Source organism: Canis aureus, chromosome 25 (assembly GCF_053574225.1).
Source record: "Canis aureus isolate CA01 chromosome 25, VMU_Caureus_v.1.0, whole genome shotgun sequence".
In the NCBI taxonomy this organism is placed as follows: domain Eukaryota; kingdom Metazoa; phylum Chordata; class Mammalia; order Carnivora; family Canidae; genus Canis; species Canis aureus.
Genome location: NC_135635.1, coordinates 37,716,727 through 37,737,108, shown reverse-complemented (window position 1 = coordinate 37,737,108; position 20,382 = coordinate 37,716,727). Strand labels below are relative to the sequence as shown.

Sequence of the window (20,382 nt, the reverse complement as noted above, 5' to 3'; positions counted from 1 at the left end):
TCAATTATGGCATGAAGGCATTAAAATAAATACTTTTTTATATATAATATTTGTAAATCTTTAGAACGGACATCTCTAATATAAGGAATTTACCTTTAGGAAGCTATACATATCTTTTTCATCTGTATTTGATACAGGGGAATACTTGACTCCATTGATAAAGATATTATGGTGATGGACACAGTCTCTATCATCTTCCTCCTGTTGATTTAAGCTCCCAGGGAAACCGCTGAGGTCCTTCACTGGTAGCAGGTTATAAACCTGTACAAATGCAAATGACAAAAAGACAAATTTATTTGTGGCTTATTCTTCTTAAGGGCAAAGAGAAAAGAAAAAAATAATCACAACCAGTCTTTGAGCACCATTATTGCTTCAGTAATTTATAGAGATGATTTTTTTTTTAAGATTTCTCTTATTCATTCATGAGAGACACACAGAGAGAGGTGGAGACATAGGCAGAAGGAGAAGAAGGCTCCCTGCAGGGAGCCTCATATGGGACTCGATCCCAGGACCCTGGGATCATGACCTGAGCCAAGGTAGATGCTCAACCACTGAGCCACCCAGGCGCTCCTACAGAGATGATTTTGAACCTGTTTCTTTTGAACAGTTTTAGAGGGAAAAGACAATTAAAACATTCCCATTTTTGTACCCAAGCATCACGACAGTTTGTTACACAGTTCAAGGCAAACACTAGACTAAAACTAAAACTCTCTTGAGATATGTTGTTGTCTGCTATAGTTAAGACATGGTATAAAACTTTAGGATGATAGAATACAATGATAGTTTTGTCTCTCCTTGTGGTTAGCAGCTGACCCAGTGTGTACCAGAGTTATTGAATACTTGTTCTAAATTGGCACATCAATAAGTATATATCCTCTATATAGGACAAGACAGTATTTTCTTAGGTATTATTCATGCGAACAAAATGCTCCAGAGCTTCACCCAGTACATAAAATAGAGCAAAATGATGCTTTCAAATTAATTTGAAGGGGAAGAGTAAGACAGATGTAAAAATGCTGATAGAGCACAGAGAAATTATATTCAGAGAAATTCAAAACTGCTTGGCTAAGTAAGTAGTATAATGAAATTAAATGCTTTTTCTCAAAAGTAGTTCCTTCTTACTATTCTCTATCTCCCCTGTATGTTTTTTTCTCCGAAGCATATTATGTATTATTGTTTATATCATCTATGGAAATATAAGTTCCATGAGATCATGGCTTTTTGTCTTTTGAGTAGTTCACTGCTAGATCCCCAGCAGTTCAACAAACAGTGGGCACACCTAGAGCACAGCAGGCACTAAAAATGTGTTGAATGGATGACTTATGTTATTGAGAGCAAAGTGTTTCATTAGTAAAATACTCTCAAGACTTGGGTGGATTGGGCTAGTCTCCTACCCCAGGCCTACTACTAATTACCCAAAAGCTTCTGCTTTTTTATTGACAAATGAATAAGACAGACTATCTTATCTATCCTTATAATTTAGAACCTCCCTGAGAACTATCAAATTATGTTGTATAAACATAAAATGTTATTTTTCCATGTATCCCTTTTGTTCCCACTATTGAATTGTATTTAGTATTTCTTTTAGAAGACTTCTTTTTTTAAAAAAAGATTTTATTTATTTATTCATGAGAGATACAGAGAGAGAGGCAGAGACATAGGCAGAGGGGGAAGTAGGCCCTCTGTGGGGAGTCTGATGTGGGACTAGATCCCAGGATCCTGGGATCATATCCTGAACCAAAGGCAGACGCTCAACCACTGAGCCACCCAGGTGTCCCTCTTGAGAAGAATTCTAATATTTTCAATTAAATTCCATTTGGAAGGACCAAAAAGTTAAAAGTATTTTCTTATAACTTCCTTTTTTAGGGAGTAAAATATAAATTTCCCTTTGTAAAATTTTGAGACTGAAAAAAATAAATCCTGTAAGTAAGAGGTTATTTCAGTTGGCTGCATATTGAAAATTTGAAGATACATGCAAACTGTTATTAGCATGTGTTGTTGTTTCTCCTCATTCCACTTGAGCATATGCTTGTGCTATTTCTTCTACTCACCCAACCTTTTAAAATGTTTCACTCATCAATATAATTTATCATATCGTAATTTATTTTTCCAAATTTTTATTCATCAGACAATGTATATCTTCCTTCAGAAATTGTGTTCATTTGGGACATACGGCGTTTGATATAATTCTTATAAAAACAGAAATTTGATATTTCATATCCGTTTTAGTGCAGGTAAGTGCACCACTTTTGTTAGGCTTTTTCAAATATTTGCAATATTCAGGGGCTATGAATGGTGCATGATTGATTGATATTCATATATAAACACACATATACATATATATGTGTATAGGCATATAAATTATGTAAATACATATAAATCTTGTATTCAAATGTAATATATTTCTCATAAAAAAAAGTGCCCATGAAGGAGATCAAAACTCTAAACTAGAGAAAGATAATTTTAATAGATCCTATCTTACTCAGGTAAGCATTTCTCCTCGTTCTGAGCTCTTTGTGCAGCCTCTCCTAACTCAGGGGAGCTGCGGGGAACTCACCGAGGCAGCGGACAGCTCAGCTTCTGGCTTAGCAAGCAGCACACTTTGGTCCACAGCTCGGAGCGCGCACAGGGACTGAGGAGATGCTGAAATTTGCAGGTGGGCTTGTGAGGCCGGGAGACTTTGTGTTGGCCGGAAGCTCAAGTCCACCTGTGGAATTGGGGAGGGTGGTGGAAAAAACAAAAGTCCTGATTTAACTGTGCATTCACAAGCATTTCCTGAGTGTTCCTCACGTTCAATGCACATTCACTTTGTTTGACTTGGTGGTGGTTGGCGCTATGTGAGCCTTGAGGCTTTTTGTCCCCTACACTTCACTCTGATTCTCAAGTAGTAGTTGAACCATTATAATGATATCTAATTATTCTTATAAGTTATTAAATTTGAGATGCCTTTTTTTTTTTTTTTTTTTACCTTTGGCACATGGGAAGGTGTTTATCAAGTACAGGTGGAATGTAAATGGTTCTAGATGCTCTTGCATTTTTCTTTGGGCTCTTTAGTAGTCTTAAAAACTTGCTTACAGGTTTTCCAACATTTCATAGTGGGGGAGCAAGGTACTCTGAACTGTATCATATAGTAAGAGACAATGTATGGGAATTTTGAACTAGGAGTCAAATGATATGGCTTCTTAGTGGGACTCTGCCATTACCTTGCTGAAAATTTCTGGAAAATTCATTTAACCCCTCTGGCCCCAATGTTCACATACAGAAAATAATTGATAATAATAGCAACTTTTAGTTTTAAATGTTGAAAATTTTATGATAAAAAAACCTACCTTGTTGGCTAGACAGTTTTCAACCTTATATTTTGCAGAATCCCCAACTACTTCCCCATCAGGTAAAATGGCATAGATGAGTAATCGAGCAACGGGAGCAATGTCTGACTCCACGGGGACTGACATGGAAAAATGGCCTTTCACTGGAGCACAGAGAGAATGAGGAAGTGATTATGGGTTAGACAACACCCCAGGACTGACATGAAATTTCCCTGTTGCACAGAGCCACTTTTAGGAGCCTGGTCTGCTTAATGACTGTTTCTACTAATTGGTATAACAGGTATAAGAAAATGTAGATGTAATAAATAAATGTTTACCTCTAAGAATTCTACACCTCTAAGAATTCTGGCTTTATTTTTAAAAAGGATTTTATTTATTCATGAGGGGCATAGAGAGAGAGGTGGAGGGCGAAGCAGGCTCCCTGCAGGGAGCCTGATGTGGGACTTGATTCCAGGACCCCAGGATCACAACCTGAACCAAAAGCAGATGCTCAACCATTGAGCCACCCAAGTGCCCCCAAAATTCTAGCTTTAGAAAAAAACTTTATTGAAGAGCTTTCTTCTCTTACAAATCATATAATGGTTTCACACCAACTTTCAATTTTAGCTCATCTATATAAAGTTCTGATGCTATCTGAGGGTATGGAGACATCCAGTTGGCTACTATTTGATCTAGATTTCACACTAGAGAAGGGAAATAGAACCTGAAGGTATGTGATGTAATAGTAAGAGTTTAACACATTGTATTTTTTTAAAGATTATTTATTTATTTATTTATTCATGAGGGACAGAGAGAGAGAGAGGCAGAGACACAGGCAGAGGGAGAAGCAGGCTCCATGCAGGAGCCTGATGTGGGACTTGGTCCCAGGACTCCAGGATCATGCCTTGGGCTGAAGGCAAGCGCTAAACCACTGAGCCACACAGGGATCCCCCACTAACACATTGTATTTATCCTTATATTTTATTTAACTTTCTATGAACCAAATTTTGTATTTTTTTAAAGAGGAGTACTGTGCTCCTTTGATAGTTGTTTTTTGATGCCCACATAGGTGTTTTATAAGTTGCATTAAGCTTCTGTAAGTAAATCTACGATGGTGCCTTTTCATTGCTATGAAGACTATTAAAAGACTAGCTCACTGATAGTTTTCTTGTAAGCAATCTTTGAAACTTCCTTAGAGGGGGGTACCTGGGTGGCTCAGTGGTTGAGCATCTGCCTTTGGCTCAGGGCATGATCCTGGAGACCCGGGATCGAGTCCCACATCAGGCTCCCTGTATGGAGCCCGCTTCTCCCTCTGCTTGTGTCTCTGCCTCTCTCTCTGTGTCTCTCATGAATAAATAAAATCTTTAAAAAAAACTTTCTTAGAAGAGCAGAAAACTTCAGAGGTTTATATTGTTCCATATTTGTTCATAGTGAGCATCCAATTCAATGGTGGAAGTATCCAATTTAACTTTTCATCAATCAGAATGATCTTCAAAAAGGAAATATTATGTAAAGATATAAATGACTCAGCAAAAGACCTAGTATATAGGAAGCATTCCAAAATTTTACCTTCTCTGTTTCCTAAAATAATTCTACACTTGATTTTAGCCAAAAGGCCATGAAGCGATAACTAAAACAATCCTAAAATGCCATTGTGTGAAGAAGCTCCATGAATATTTATGGCTTGAAAATTTTGAAAATTTGGAATAAGCATAGATTCTAAAACAACAGCATCAACATTTTAAGTAATCTAAACAGAAGACACTGAAGGAAAAGAAAATAAATATTTGATAAAGGGCAAAAAACCCAAACAAACAAAGACCAATTCTTTCCCTTCTCATTTATTGGAGTCAGATGGAAATCATCTCTCTTTATTTGAAACTATTTCTGGTATTTCTGCAACATAAGGCTGAATATGTTGGAGTCGGGGCAGAAATGTGGAATTGTGGAAATACTCACTTTCTCCCTGTTCCACAGGCAGCACATGTGTCCCTTTCCGGACAATGCCTCCCTTTGCCATTATCTGCCGAAAAAGGAAAGGAAAAGGAATATGACTTGCCTGACAGAAATCTCATACCCCATGTCTTGCCCTTCACGTGTTATGCTTGTTTTATTGAGTTCCAGCTGGCAATAATTAGCCCTAAGAGAAGTCAAACTTTCAGGAGGAACATGGGTAATTCAAAGTAGTGATGTCTAAAGAACTTCATAATTCCTTGCCCCACAGAGGGCTTTTGTCTACGGATAAGTCAATGGAGTGGCCTTCCTTCTCACCAGATAATAGAACACGAGCTCCTTCAGCTCCTGCAGGACCTGTCCATTCAGAATATAATGTGCTTGGATTGTCTGAGTTTGGCCACAGGGCAGTTCACGAGGCATGGGCTCTAGGTGGACAAAACTCTTGCTTAGGGAGAATACAAGATTAGCAGTGTGATCAGCTTCTTTGTGTTCTATTGACAGCCACTGGTAACCATAACAGGAACGAGAATCCTTGTGTCTGACCTAAAGAATTTAAAAAAATGATATTATTTTTTAGATCACATGTCATAGAGAATCAATGTTCTCACAAAGCTGCATTAGTTCACTGTCCTACCTTAACTAGTACCTAGAACGCTTTTGCTCCACAGTAACAAGTGAGAGAGTGTTTATCTGTATTGCAGACCTTAACACTGCAGAGGCTCCTTGGGTTGGTATGTAAATTTCTGAAGAGCATACACAGAGGCATCTTTTGCTCTGTTTAATTTGTTCAACATTTTTTTGAGCCACTTTACTTACGCAGACAGAGACACTGGAGCTATAAAACCTAATTGAGGAGACTAAATACTCTCCAGAAACTGAAGAACTACATTTCAGAAGCCTATTTATGATGGATTCCAAATAGGTATTATGAATAAATGTGATATTGCTACCGTAGAGGTCAGAGAACACTTGCTGCCAACAGCTTTGGTTCAAAAGTTGAGTTGGTGAATTAGGTAAAATCGATCTCTCCTGGGATGTCTTAGGTTGATTATTTTTAATGCTTTTTGTGGTTCCTGACTCTTAAGGTTCATAGGCTCTATTTGAGTTGTAGTTTAACTTTTCTCCATGTGGAAGTTTTTCCTTATTCTTTCCGGCTTCCTTAGCCTCATCCTCACCTGCCAAGTGGAATGAATGAATCCTTGTGTCAGCAAAACACTTAATTTATATTTTAATATATGTTCTAGTGATAATTGGTAAATGATACATATTATTTGAAAATAATATTTTTATTCTCAAGATGAAGACATTGCCTAGCACATAGAAAACACTCAAGACATTTCTTGATTGAATAAATGAAAGAAAGCTCAATTTTTAATTACTAGGAGGTTTGGGCTTTCATGCCTTCTATTTAAAGTGTAATCAATAAAATATATCATTTATCTCATTTATCATTGTTATTATGTAATGTATATTGTGTATCTGTGTATCTCTAGATGTGTATCTTCATCTCCACTGATGAATAGAGAACTCTATGCTATACCAAGCAAGTTATGTGGATATAACAAAAATCTGGAGAAAATTAGAATAGCAGGACCAAAATAAAGTAAGAACAACAATTTATAGAGGATATATACTTGAAATTAAATGCTAAGGATGTTAAACTGGACTTTTACAATAATAATATTCAAGCTAAAGGGGGCTTACTAAGTGCTGTAATATGTATTCTTTTTTCATAAATTTTAATTTACTTTTATTTCAAAATACACATCAACTGTTAAAAAAGAAATTAAACACATTTAATTCCACCACACTGAAAATTAAATGATATTATATTTATTTACTTATTTACTTATTTTCCATTTCCATAGGACTAAATACTACTTGGAAATTTCATCGCTTTTAGGTTGCAACCTTATTTCCAAGTCTACTTCATGTTGTTGGTAACTTCTTGTCAAACTTACCCTGACAGTGAGAGAGGTACCCATAATGTTGGTGGTATTGATAGAGAACTGAACCAGGCCATGCTCATCAGTGGTAGCATTGGAATTATAATTAGCTTCATTTGCTGTGATGAAGATGAGTTCATTTGGCATGGGGACACCTTTCCCATCCATGAGTTGCACCTGAAGATTAAAATATGTGGATCAGTTATATAGTTAATACCCAGTAGTTACCAAACATTCATTTTATGTCAAATATTTATTATGTCCTATATGTTGGACATAGCTCTGGGCATTGAGGTGGCAGCAGTGAACAAAGTTCCTGCTATCACAGAAAAGAGATAGATGTTAAATAAATGCATAAATGATATATATTTATTTGTTAGTAATCAGCCCTAAGATGAAAAATAAAGCATTGTGGGGGCACCTGGGTGGTGGCTCAGTTGGTTAAGTGTCGGACCCTTGATTTTGGCTTAGGTCATGATCTTGGGATTGTGAGATCCAGCACCATATCTGATTCCACACCTAGTGTGGAGCCTGCTTAGGATTCTCTCTCTCCCTCTCCCTCGGCCCCTCTCCTCCAAAAAAATAATATAAGATAAAGAAGTGTGAAGGAATGGAGAATCTTGGAGCTAATGAGAAAAGAGTAACCTAAAAAATGTATTCTGTGGATATTTTGGAAATGCCATGTACTATATAGAACTCTTGGAGAGTCACAGAGCACAAACATCAGATGTAATGAAAATTTTTAACCCCTGAGCCAAATTTAATTGAGCCCCAAACACTTATTTTGTGGCCAACCCTTAACTTTCTATGGATTAGTATTCTAAAGTATAATAAGTGCACAAGTTAGCAATTGCTAATGCATTGCCCTGTGTACTTTTCTAGTTGTTTTTTTTTTTTTTTATATATCTGCTTCTCAATGTAGATTTTCAAACTTTTGGAAGGTAGGCAGATATTATTGGGCACTTCCTATGTGAAAAATGCAAAATTGAGGAGAATCATACAGTATTACATAAGGGCCTAAGGTCAAATTACTGCTAATATTGCACTCAGTAGGTGAGTAGTCCGATTTAGATTGCAAAGATGATGGTTCTTTTTCAGTAGAGGCTACTTTTGGTAGAAAGAAACACAGCTGGAAGACTTGGATCAGTATTTGTAATTGATTAATAAAATCTGAGTTTGCCAATGAAATATTGGCTGCATATACAATGATAAAGACAGGTACAAAATTCTGATTCTTTTTTGATGAGAGAGTCTTACAACTCATAGGGTAATTATTTAGCAGGAATAAAATCTCAAAAAAAGTAGTCTGAGAAATACTGAATATTGAAATATCAATATACTCTGAGAAATTAAAAATAAAGGGACTATTCATTTTAGGAAGTGACTAAAGTTTCTCAAATAGTTTTCTGTCATAACATAATCAAAACATTCTAAAACATACTCCACCCTTCCTTAGTGGGGTCTAGTCCCTCCCTGTTTCTCAGTTTCCACACCTAATACCTCATAACATTTCCATTAAGAATATGATGCACAGTAATGATACATTGACAGACATACAATTGCCATCTCAGACTTCTGGAGTCAGAGAGATCCATTTACACATCTGCTTATAATAGAAAAAATAACAATACAAGATATTTTGTAGATACATGAGAGAATTTATATTTTTAAAATCTGGAAGTCTTAAATAGCAGTATCTTACCCTTATGTGTACTGTTTTTAAAAAATATATTCTGGTTATTATAGAGAAAATAATGTAAATATAATAACAATGAAAGGAACATTAGGTCCAGTAGATTCTTTTATAGTTCAAAATAAAAATTAAAGCTACCTACCCACTCATTTCCATACAAAGTTAGTGTTAGAAGGCTAACACAAGTGGCCACTATGAATTTTGAGATTCGTGTGAGAAAAAATAAAAATCTGAGACTACCAGTAAACCAAGAAAGATTGAGTGATATCACAACAATGCTGTTTCAAAGGTGAAAAAAAATACGTCTAATTTTGATGGTGCTTTAGAATGATTTTGTAGATTTCATTTATAAATTTACAGAGGGACAGGTTTATTTTTATGTGGTTTTATGCTTTTGGTTATATTAATCAATAGATAATAAACCAAGTCTGGTTTTAGCATAATATGATGTGCTTATTAGGTGATAATACACAATTTGATTTGTGATTTAGAAAATACTCCACCTGCCCAAAGAAGGGGATCCCTTGTCTAAAATATGGGTCCACTTTCACGAATGAGAGTTTGGTTATGGTTCTTGTAATTTCAGTGGATCCTTTTCCAGTTAATTCTACCTCTGGAAAAAAGAAAAAGAAAATATGAGTTTTTTTTTTTTTTGGAAGGATGATATCCCTGAACTTCTTATACTACTATTTCCCTTTCAGTTCATAGTTCAGGAAAGGAAATAAATCAATATACATTGTTTTTTCTTCCACACCCACGAGGTACACAAACCTGTTCCTTCTTCTTGGATCTTGGCCTCCACTTCAAGTTTCATTTCATATCCTTGTCTTTTCATCTGGAAGATCTTGGTTTTTATTTGCTGAGAGAAGCAGCCCTGGCTGTTTAGCTAGGAGGGGATAAAATAAAATACAAAAACATAATACTGGACAGATCAGTGGTCTTTTAATCTGGTAGGATTTGGGGGGCACAATATAACCTAGGGATTTTCTATGATAAGAACACTAAATATTCTCTAGGAATTAATTATGACTGTATTTCACAATTGTATCTGGTTTATCAGATGTATTTCTTAATATCTGATATTCCCTAGAGTTAATGAGATAAAAATGTCTTAACAATTTGTGGGTAATCCTGCTGTAGCAGGGAGCTAACTTTTCACCAAAGTCGGACTCCCCTTCCATAGCATACACCTGCTGCTGGGAAGGGCTGCCCATCTGGAGACTGTGTTTCCTACCTCCTTGACACCTTGGGACGGGGTGCTATATGACAAATTCTCACTCATGGAAAGAAGGCAAAACCTATGCCCTTCCCAGCCAAAGTGATTAACAGGTGTAATGCTTTTTCTTCTTCCTTCATACAAGTGGATGCCCAAGGCAGCTTTGGATGCCAAGTATTAGAGATTGATCAACTTCCATTATTCCGGGGGCTTGATGAACCAAGGACACCCACTGTGGACAATTACGAGAAATAAATAATTCCCATTGTGCTAAGTCACTATATAAAAAATTAGTACAATATACCTTCTAGATTGCTCTCTTCTAGCTTGCTCTCTTCCTGAGTTAGTACCAGGTTGTAGTTCACTGCTTATCAACAATGTCTCCATTGTTAGACCGTAGAAGGAACAGTCTTCTACCTACCTGATGACTGAATTTCTCACAGACAGCCTGTGACTCTCCACTATAGCAGTTAGAAGGGTTACTGTACTTTCTGCACACTCTCATAGTTATATGTCCTGGGACGGGCTTCCCATATGTGTATCTGCCATAAGAACATTGCCAAATGAATCAAAGCAGACATCGAACATCCCCATTTTCTACCTATTTCTATTTCCCCTTTAGCATGTTTACTCTGTATTTCTCTCTAATCTCTGCAGGGCTCTCACAGTGTCAAAGCAAGTGGGCTAAGTTAAGTTAAGCAAGTGGGCTAAGCAAGACCTTTTTAAAAAAATCTCCAGTGCCACATGCTGAAATTGACTAGAGTCTTCTTTGAAATCTTTTTTCCTATAATTTTTATTTTTAATTTCATCTTTAAAAAGATAGATTTATTTATTTATTTATTTTTTTAAAAAGATAGATTTATTACCAAAGCTACATCTATTCTTAAAAGAAAAAGAAAACCCAGCACCAACAAAATGAAAATGAGAGAGAAAATGCCCTCAATTCTATCTAGGAATACAAACTATTAATACAATGATGTTTCCTTCTATTAGCCTCTTCCGATGTGTAGCTCTATTTATATGACTTTTAACTTGTCTACTTTTTACAAAAATGGGGTTATGATTACACACACACATATATGTGTATATCTATCTATCTATCATCTATCTATCTATCTATCTATCTATCTATCTATCTATCTTTTTGTCATTGATGGTTGATGTGTTTTCAAGGGTATTTGTTTCCTTCTCTACCTAAAAATACCCTTTGTATCTTTATTTGCAAGGGTATTGGCTCACCAGTTATGTGGGATCAGGAACTCGGTGGCAATTACTCTGAGACAGTGCTGGAGCAGGGACTCAGCTAAATCATGGATGCCTTACATGTGTGGCCCTTAGGCAGGGCTGGATTCTTCACTCTGTGTGCTCTATCTGCTAGTGCTACCACTGGACTACTGGGATGAGAGCATAAGATTTTGGAAACATGAATTTTTAAGTTGAAAAGGACCAAACTGGACCAAAGGTCCAGTCTCATCAGTAAAAACGACAGTGCTGACAAGGAGCCTGGGTGGCTCAGTTGGTTAAGCATCTGCCTTAGGCTCAGGTCGTGATCTCAGGGTTTTAGAATCAAGCTCCGTTTTGGACTCCCTGCTCAGTGGAGAGTCTGCTTCTGGATCTCCCTCTGCTCCTCCCCTATTCATGCGCTCTCTTTTTCTCAAATAAATAAATAAATGCTTTTAAAAAAAATGGCAGTGTTGAGAGGTATGTGACAAGCCTTAGGTAGACCAATGAGTCAGCTGAGATTTTGGTAATATGCCTATCTTTAAAAATTTTGAATCTAAGCTGTTTTCCCACTATGTATGCAAGGTCCGGTAAATGATCTGTTGATGACAAGAATTTCCTTTACAACCTGGGGAGGGGAAAGTGATTATACCCTTTAACACTGTCCCATTTGCCTATGTGTGTGTGTGTGTGTGTGTGTGTGTGTGTGTAGCTTTGTCACTTTCAGAATCAATCCTAGTAGACAGCTTCCCTAGGAACAGTTGCTTGTCCCATGATAGTTATAATAATGTTGATAAGGACAAGAAAGAAAATAAGAGGGAAAAATAGAGAAGCAACAGGTAAGGAAGGTTCCAGAGATGGGATGATCTCATGTTCTTTAAGTATTTGTGCTCCCACTGTTCCTAAAGAAATGAGTCAAAATATCACAAATGGTGAGTCTCCTTTAAATATTTTTTCAAAAGATTAAAAAATATGTAACTTACAGGCCACACACTGAAACATTCACTTCTTCTTCCAAGATAGTGATTATCCTTGGCATTGTTACTTTCACTTCAAACTTGGGAAGCACTGTTCATTGATGATAAAGGAAGTTAGTGATTATTTTTCAACTTTTGGGGAATTAGTATTTTCAGTAACAATTCCCTAAAAATATTTTAGGGTTCTGAAAAGGTAGCTATACTCTCCAATACAACCACCTTCCTATCAAATGGATATTCTTTTTTAAAAGATTTTATTTAATTATTAGAGAGAGAGAGAGTGCACAAGCAGTGGGAGGAGCAGAGGGAGAGGGAAAAGGATAAGCAGACTCCCCAATGAGCAGGAATCCACACACCCCATCATGACCTGAGCCAAAGGCTGATGCGTAACCACTGAGCCACCCAGGCACCCCTCAAATGGATATTCTGATTGAAGGACTCTGACAGATCACTGAAGCCTTAATGAATTATGGAAGACTTCTCTAAAACAAAGATGTTTTACATTTCTTTGAGATTAAAAATTATTACAAAAAATAACCAAGGTATATGAAGTTCTCTTCACAGATCATTGATAATCTCATTGGAGTGAGATATAAATGACTCTAGTCAAAGCCCAACCTCACACATAGGAAATGGAAGGACTCTAAATAAGCTCAAATTCTGGGCCCAGAAGTTTAGATATGAAGAAAAATGCTCCATGACTTTTCATAATCCATACCAAATTCTTCCACGCTGAAGGGGTGCTCTGTCCTTTCACCTGATTCCTTCTGCACCACCACCTTATAGGAGCCCTGAAAGGGCTCAGATGAGAGGGGAAAGCTCAATTGCTTGAGACCATTCTCTAATCTGAGTTTCTGCCATTGTGTGATGCGATTTCCTTTTGGGTCCTATGGATACAGTAATTGGAACTTACAACAGAGCCTAGAGCATTAGAGACAATAAAAGACATCTACAGAAACTCCCATGTTATCCACAAAGAGAACCAATGGGGTGCTGGTGAGGGGTGGGGAGGGCAGATGAGTCAGAACCATCTAGCACTATATGAGCTCGAAGGTTTCAGCCTTAATGTCAAGTTTCTGGTATATTGTAAAAACCTCTCAAATATCAACACTTTCTCTACATTTATTACTTTAATTCTGATTATGGAATGTTTCATGTTGCTTACCTGAATATATACTAGTGGAATCTGAAAGACAAAAGAGAAATAAAGGAATGTAGAATTATTCTCAACTATTCTCAATTCTGATTTATAAGCAAAACAGCTTTATGTAGAATAGCTCTCTGTAGTAAAGTAGAAAGGAAATCCAGGTTAAATTTTATAAAAGTTTTAATTATTCTATTTTAAGCAATTAATAAATAATATTAAGAATCTATTAGGCTATCAGCAACAAATATCCATGTGCACAGCCACTCATTAGGAATGGAATTTACTAATATTACTTAAATTCCAGTGAGAAATACTCCTTTCTTATGAAACTTTACAGATTAAAAAATGAACACTAACTATAAGAACCACACTCAGATCCAAATATTGAGATGTGTCACAGAATTCTCACTCCTAAGAATAAAGAGGAGGAATAGCTCCTCTACTATCAATATTCAGTCATTTTTTAAAAAGTAATATTTATTAAGTGCTCACCAAGTGCTATACATCATTCTAGGTGCTGGGAGTACAGAAAGGCACAAAAGAACAATATATCTGATTCTAGGAGGGTTGGATATATAAGAAACACACATGCAGGGGATCCCTATGTGGTTCAGTGGTTTAGCACCTGCCTTCGGCCCAGAGCATGATCCTGGAGTCCCAGGATCGGTCCTGCATCTGGTTCCCTGCGTGGGGCCTGCTTCTCCCTCTGCCTCTGCTCCCCCTCACCCCCACCGCCTCTCTCTCTCTCTGTGTCTCTCATGAATAAATAAATAAAATCTTAAAAAAAAAGAAACACACACGCATATACATATATTTGGGAGATAAATATTTTATATACTTAACATTTACATATTTATAATATGTAAATTATATGTAAATACAGACACATATTCATAAGTTGATATTCATTTCATATTCAGCATTCATTTGAGATATATATCAATGATTCATTGATTCAGCATTCATTTTACATATGTATATCAATATATCAATGATATATATCTCAAAGGTGACAATATATGATAAATACACACACACACACACACACACACACCTGATTTACATCAGGTAGTTAGTTGCTGAGAAGAAAAAATGGTAAGGCTGCTACAGTGATGGATGAAGTGTTTATTTTAGATAGAAGAATGAAAGTAGAAACTAGAAGACCAGCTTCAAGGCTACTGCAACAGTCTTGTTTAGAGGTGATATTGGCCAGGATGAGATTAGCAATTAGGTTGTAATAAATAGAAATAGTCTGGATATATTTCAAATTAACATGATTTTCTGATAAAGTGGATGTAGGTATGGGAGAAAGAGAGAAATGGATTATACAATAATCTTTTTTTTTAAAGATTTATTTATTTTAGAGAGCAAGAGTGGGAGAAGGGACAGAGGGAGAGAGAGAATCTCAATCAGACTCCTGCTGAACTGAAGCACAGAGCCTGACACCAGGTTCCATCCCAGGACCCTGAGATCATGACCTGAGCTGAAATCAAGAGCAGGTCAGTTAACCAACTGAGCCACCCAGGTGCCCCATGATAGGCTTTTGTTTTAGGAATTAGAAGAAAAGAATTGCCTCTGAAATAAGATGTGGTGGAGCAGTAGATTTGGAGAGAAAAATGAGGACTTTCTGATTTGATGTTTGCATTAAAGTTGAAAAAGTTGTTCCTTATAAATATCAGGTGTTAGTCTCAACAAACACTGATTACATTCTTCCTTTATAGAAGAGGTTTTGGTAGGTGTGTTTAGAAAAATTCTAAATCTTTGAGAAGTTATTTGAATTTAAGTTATTTGATGATGTAGTATATGTTTTTAATTTGCCTAATTTAACATACTTTTCTAATTTGCTTAATCGAAAACTTTATAAAGAGTAAGTTTAATTGTGTGACAACTGACTGATTACCAGTACTAAGATGGAAAGAATTAGCTACTTTCTTAACCTGGGATTCTGGTCTATTTTGTTTTATTTTATTTTTAAATCTTTTATTATTTTTTTAAAAGATTTTATTTATTTATTTATTTATTTATTTATTTATTTATTTATTTATTTATGAGAAACACACAGAGAGAAGCAGGGAGATAGATGCGAGGAGCCTGATGTGATACTCTATCTCCGGACCAGGATCACTCCCCGAGCCAAAGACGCTCAACCGCTGAGCCACCCAGGCATCCCGTGGGATTCTGGTTTAAATGAGGATCTTGCAGGATTGTAATGCCAGAAATCACTGCTAGTGATACCAGATTCTTCCTCTCTCTGGTCCTCCCCCAGCACCAAAAATACACTCTCAGATTGTTTACACAGATAACAGTGATTCTATATAGATATTTAGAGACTCACCAACTCATTTAGGGGGTGAAAATTCTCATCCAATGAGACAACACGAAACTTCACTGAAACAGAAACATTTTCTGTGAGTCCTAGAAACTTTAAATCAGGATTAGTAGCCTGTAAATCAAACCCAAAGAACCAGGACTACAGAGCCTTTGGGGAAAATGCAGGGCCAGAAGGCCTTCCCTTTTTGGAGTTGTTCTGACTGTAGGGCCTTTTTGTACCTGTCTGGTCTGGTTTGTAGATGGGTTTGTCTGTCTGGACAAAGACCAGACTCTCTTGGTTTTTAACCACCACTGTGGTCCGTCTCTTGAATTCTTGTGTTGGTCCTTTCACTTGGATAGTGAGGAACATGACCTCCTCATTGGATGGAGATCTTGGCACCTGAAATATAGGACAGACCCCCAGAACCCAGTCAGTCTTGCAAGTTTCTTCCTTCACTCCCTGTTCCTCTCCTCCCTGGAGATCTGGCACCTTCACTGCACCCCCTTCATTTTCATCAGGGGAAGCTGGCATGGACAGGAATTACTTCTGTCATTTTACAAATGGGAAAACAGAACAGATGGAGGAAAAGAGGTCATAAGTGAGACCTCCTTCACATCTCCTTGTAGATCAGCTAATAGAGTCTTGATTCAATTATATAATGAACTTTACCAAGTTGATGCTATGCGCTAACAGGGCATGGTAGAAGCATATGGGAAATAAGGCTACCATATTTTATTGGCTATAGGCTGTAAGCATTTTACATACGGGCAATGCTGAAGAGATTATTGGATATTTGCTTATGGTAATTTTACAATTTTCCCTCTTTAATATGGGCTGATTCTTGTGTTCTTGTCAGACCACCACTGTGCTTATGTGGTGGGTTGGTCTAATTTGCCTTATTAACATTTCTCCATTTTAATTTTAAGAAGTCACATTTTCCTTTTGTCTAGTGCATACTGCTTTTTCCACCCCTGGCTAATAGAAATTTTTCTTTGATCATTAAGTTGATCTTTAATATGCCTATAAATATTTACCTCCTGCAGATTTCTTCTTGGAGTTTTTGCCAGGCTCTCAAAGCTGTATCTTGACTGAATTCTAGATGCCTATGACCCTAACCAATAGAATCAAGTATGTGAAGTCAAACAGGCATACTCACAGTGAAGGAGATACAGCTGAATAAGTCCTTTTCCCCCACCAGGTCAGTGAAGAGGCTCCTATTCTCCCTGACGGACTCCAAGGTAGCACTTACAGTCACCGTCTCATTCAGGTAGCTCAGAATGAGGCAGCCCTTCTCAGGGATTTCAGAGTGGAGCAGGGAGGGGACTAGGACCATGTACTGCCTGGGAATGGGGGAATCCAATTAGAGGAGAGTGAAGGAGGAGAGGTATTGTTATCACCAGCACTATTTTCCATCACAATGATTATTACTCTCATTAGTTCTATACCAATTGATAAGACACATTGATTGATAAATATGACATTGATCACTGCTGTTGAATGGCATGCATGAAAATGATTTCTCATTCCATCATCATTGCCATGGCAGTGAACATTTTGCTTGAAGTGAGCTTGAAGTAGATTAAAATCTGCTAGGATACCTTGAAGGAACTTGAAGGAACACAATATGTGATCATCTAAATTCAAATGAAAATATGTGAATTATATTTCTTCATGCGGTAAATCAATTCTACACTAGGAATGCAGTAAAAAGCAAGCAAAGCCTCAGGAGAGACACTACAAAAATCAATCAATAAATAGTACTTTCGTTGGGTAACAAAAGTATATATATTCAACAACCCTGTGAAAATGGTACGGCACATACTTGCTTCCACTTTACAGAAGGAATCTGAGGAAAGTGAGTCATTAGTTTAAAGTCTCAGTTGTGGTAAGTAACTAATGAAATATTCATATTATCTAACCCTGACTGTTTGCATTTTAAATATTTGCCTTTCAACTCATAGCTAGACAATGGATCCACCCAAAAATGGCCTTCTAGTGATGGAATTTGGGGTCTTGGTTATTCATGAGCAGAACAGAAACTTTGCCAATACCCCCATATAAGATTTTATTGACTATGTAGTTTTCAAACATTTTTGCTCACAGAATTCCTAAAATAATTTTTAGACACTATGTATTCCTTACATGTTTCCAAGTAAACATCTATATTTTTATCACGCATAGTACCAAAAGATATTATTTTGGATGACATTTTAAGTTAAAACTTACATTAGTCTTCTATAGTTTTCAATGGGTTCTAAAATATAGTGATAAGTTACTCACTATGATCTACTTAAAAAATACATCAAAAGATTCTTTTTGTGATGATCAGAAATTTAACATCTTTCCTTTTTTTCCCTCCTTAAACTTGAATTATCATGCCACTTACTACTTAGAAGTTTATCTTCAGATTTTTATGCTTCCAAATATTTTTATGGATAACTCTTGCTTCTTTATTAACTATACATATATGGGCTATATATATGTATATATAGGTACATGAACTCATACATATATAATATTATGTATGGGTGCTTAATTTAACTTTAACTCATAAAGCTGTACATGTTAAACATTTTCTTCTGGATTGAATTATTTTCAAGTCTTACTAGTATGCAACTGATCAAAACAAAATAAACATATTACAAATTATGTTTCAGCTATTTTTAGTTTTAGATATAAAATCAAAATATTTTTGAAACACATCTTGAATAAGAACAATGAGCTGTTTTGTGTATCCATGGATGGATTTTTTTTATAATAAATTTATTTTTTATTGGTGTTCAATTTACCAACATACAGAATAACACCCAGTGCTCATCCTGTCAAGTGCCCCCCCTCAGTGCCCATCACCCATTAACCCCCACACCCCCGCCCTCCTCCCCTTCCACCACCTCTAGTTCGTTTCCCAGAGTTAGGAGTCTTTATGTTCTGTCTCCCTTTCTGATATTTCCCACACATTTCTTCTCCATTAGATGGATATTTTTTAACTGCAGGAACTGAATGAGGCTTAACATTAATTCTGTTGCTATTTTTAGTTTGTATGGACATGAGTGCCATGAGACATTGTTTAAAGGTAAATAAAATACAGATAAAACAATTATATCATTGTCATCAGTTCTTGCAACTCCTGCATTAGGTACCAAAAATCACCCAGTACCTATTATCAAGAATTGCTTCTAATCACCTATCAGCCGGTGTTTCAACTTTGTTAAACAAATAATTCATTACCACATAATCTGCAAATGAATTTTCTTCCTCACTGTTAGAATCCTTTGCTTTCTCAACATCAATATCAGTATTTCAAATTGTTCCTTTAACAGTATTTCAAATATTTCTGCCCTACAGATTTTTATACTCCAGGACAATGCTCCATGGTAATATAGAGCACTGAGGGAGAGGTTTGTCTCATAAATTGTGAGATGGGCAATTAAAAAGGAGAAGTAAAAAAGGATAAACAGCATGGTCTTGAGAAAATCAATCTGAATGTGAGGATCTAAAAATTGATTCTTTAAAAGTATCAATTGCAAATGCCCCTTAGAAAGTCTTTGTATATCCCTAGAAAATTTAGAAAGTGAGAGATCGAAAGAGTTGGAGAAAACTAGTTAAGAATAAGGAAAGAATGAACAAACCAAATTTATGAACTCTGATAACTGGAAGAGATCTTAAAGCTAAGAAGGTGACAGTTTTGTGAGAAAGACAAATGAATCATCTAAATGAGAATCAGAAAGGATTCTCTTTAAAGGAAAGGATTCTTTACGTTCTCTGTGAAACTCACGGTTTTCCAGAGACTGAGGCATCTGCAGGCAGGAAGACCAGAAGGAGGAGAATAAAATTGGGATGAAGGAGTTTGTTTTTCCTCATGCTGCAGGAAGAAGGGCCCTGAGGAGACCAGACTGTATTGTACCCGGCTCCCTGCAACTGGTTTGATCCCAAACATTCCCCAGGGCAACTAGGCTTTATGCAGCTCCTGGTGCAAACAGGAAGTTCCACCCACACTTGGTGTCTAAACAAAGCAGAGGTCTCTGAACTTCTGTGAAAGGGTCATTGCTCTCAGGGGCCTAATTACAGCCAAGGTTATTTCCGGGTGGGCTGACTAGAATTCCTGGAGGGATAAAATCCACATTTCCATCAGTGCTCACTTTCTCTGGGTTTTACTGTAAAGCAGCTAATCGGCTTTTCTTTTCTTTTTTTACCCCCGGCCTTTCAACCCCTTCTCTCACTCCCTCGTTCCACTTCCCCGCAGCTCCTTTTATGGCTTTCCTCACGTCTCTTGCCTGAATAGTTGGCAAGGGAAGCTACAGTTTAAGCAACGCTGTCCAGGCTCAAAATAGCAATTTCACTTCAGAAGTCAGTGTGCCTGCGAGGCCTCCATTAGATATGCCTACTTAAATGTTGAAGCACATTCAGAATTCAGTAGTTCCCTATGGGAATGGTGTTGGATTCAGCTAATAGGTTTTTGACCTTAGGGGTAGTACCGAATTGAGGATGAAAAGCCAGACCCTGGAAGAATGATAATAGAAAATATTTTCCTGAATTAAGAAAGTGGAAAGATGAAAAGAGAAGTAGCAGAACCTAAAAAAAAAAAAAAAAAAAAAAAAAAAGAAGCT

At 36.7% G+C, this 20,382-nt stretch overlaps 1 protein-coding gene across 1 annotated transcript in view; it reads right to left on the bottom strand.

Annotated features, from left to right (window-relative positions):
- The window catches only part of LOC144297266 (alpha-2-macroglobulin-like), a 42,374-nt gene extending 22,420 nt beyond the window's left edge, over positions 1-19,954 (bottom strand). Inside the window, exons 1-16 of the mRNA XM_077871122.1 lie at positions 19,551-19,954; positions 16,932-17,115; positions 16,015-16,174; positions 15,800-15,852; positions 13,483-13,503; positions 13,036-13,204; positions 12,324-12,408; positions 10,541-10,661; positions 9,675-9,789; positions 9,407-9,516; positions 7,226-7,387; positions 5,580-5,807; positions 5,268-5,331; positions 3,330-3,472; positions 2,558-2,707; positions 94-261 (exon numbers count right to left, since the gene is read on the bottom strand). Coding sequence (XP_077727248.1) covers positions 94-261; positions 2,558-2,707; positions 3,330-3,472; positions 5,268-5,331; positions 5,580-5,807; positions 7,226-7,387; positions 9,407-9,516; positions 9,675-9,789; positions 10,541-10,661; positions 12,324-12,408; positions 13,036-13,204; positions 13,483-13,503; positions 15,800-15,852; positions 16,015-16,174; positions 16,932-17,115; positions 19,551-19,636 — 2,019 coding nt within the window. The 5' untranslated portion in view covers positions 19,637-19,954. The remainder of the gene's footprint in view (positions 1-93; positions 262-2,557; positions 2,708-3,329; positions 3,473-5,267; positions 5,332-5,579; positions 5,808-7,225; positions 7,388-9,406; positions 9,517-9,674; positions 9,790-10,540; positions 10,662-12,323; positions 12,409-13,035; positions 13,205-13,482; positions 13,504-15,799; positions 15,853-16,014; positions 16,175-16,931; positions 17,116-19,550) is intronic.
- Positions 19,955-20,382: the final 428 nt, after the last annotated feature.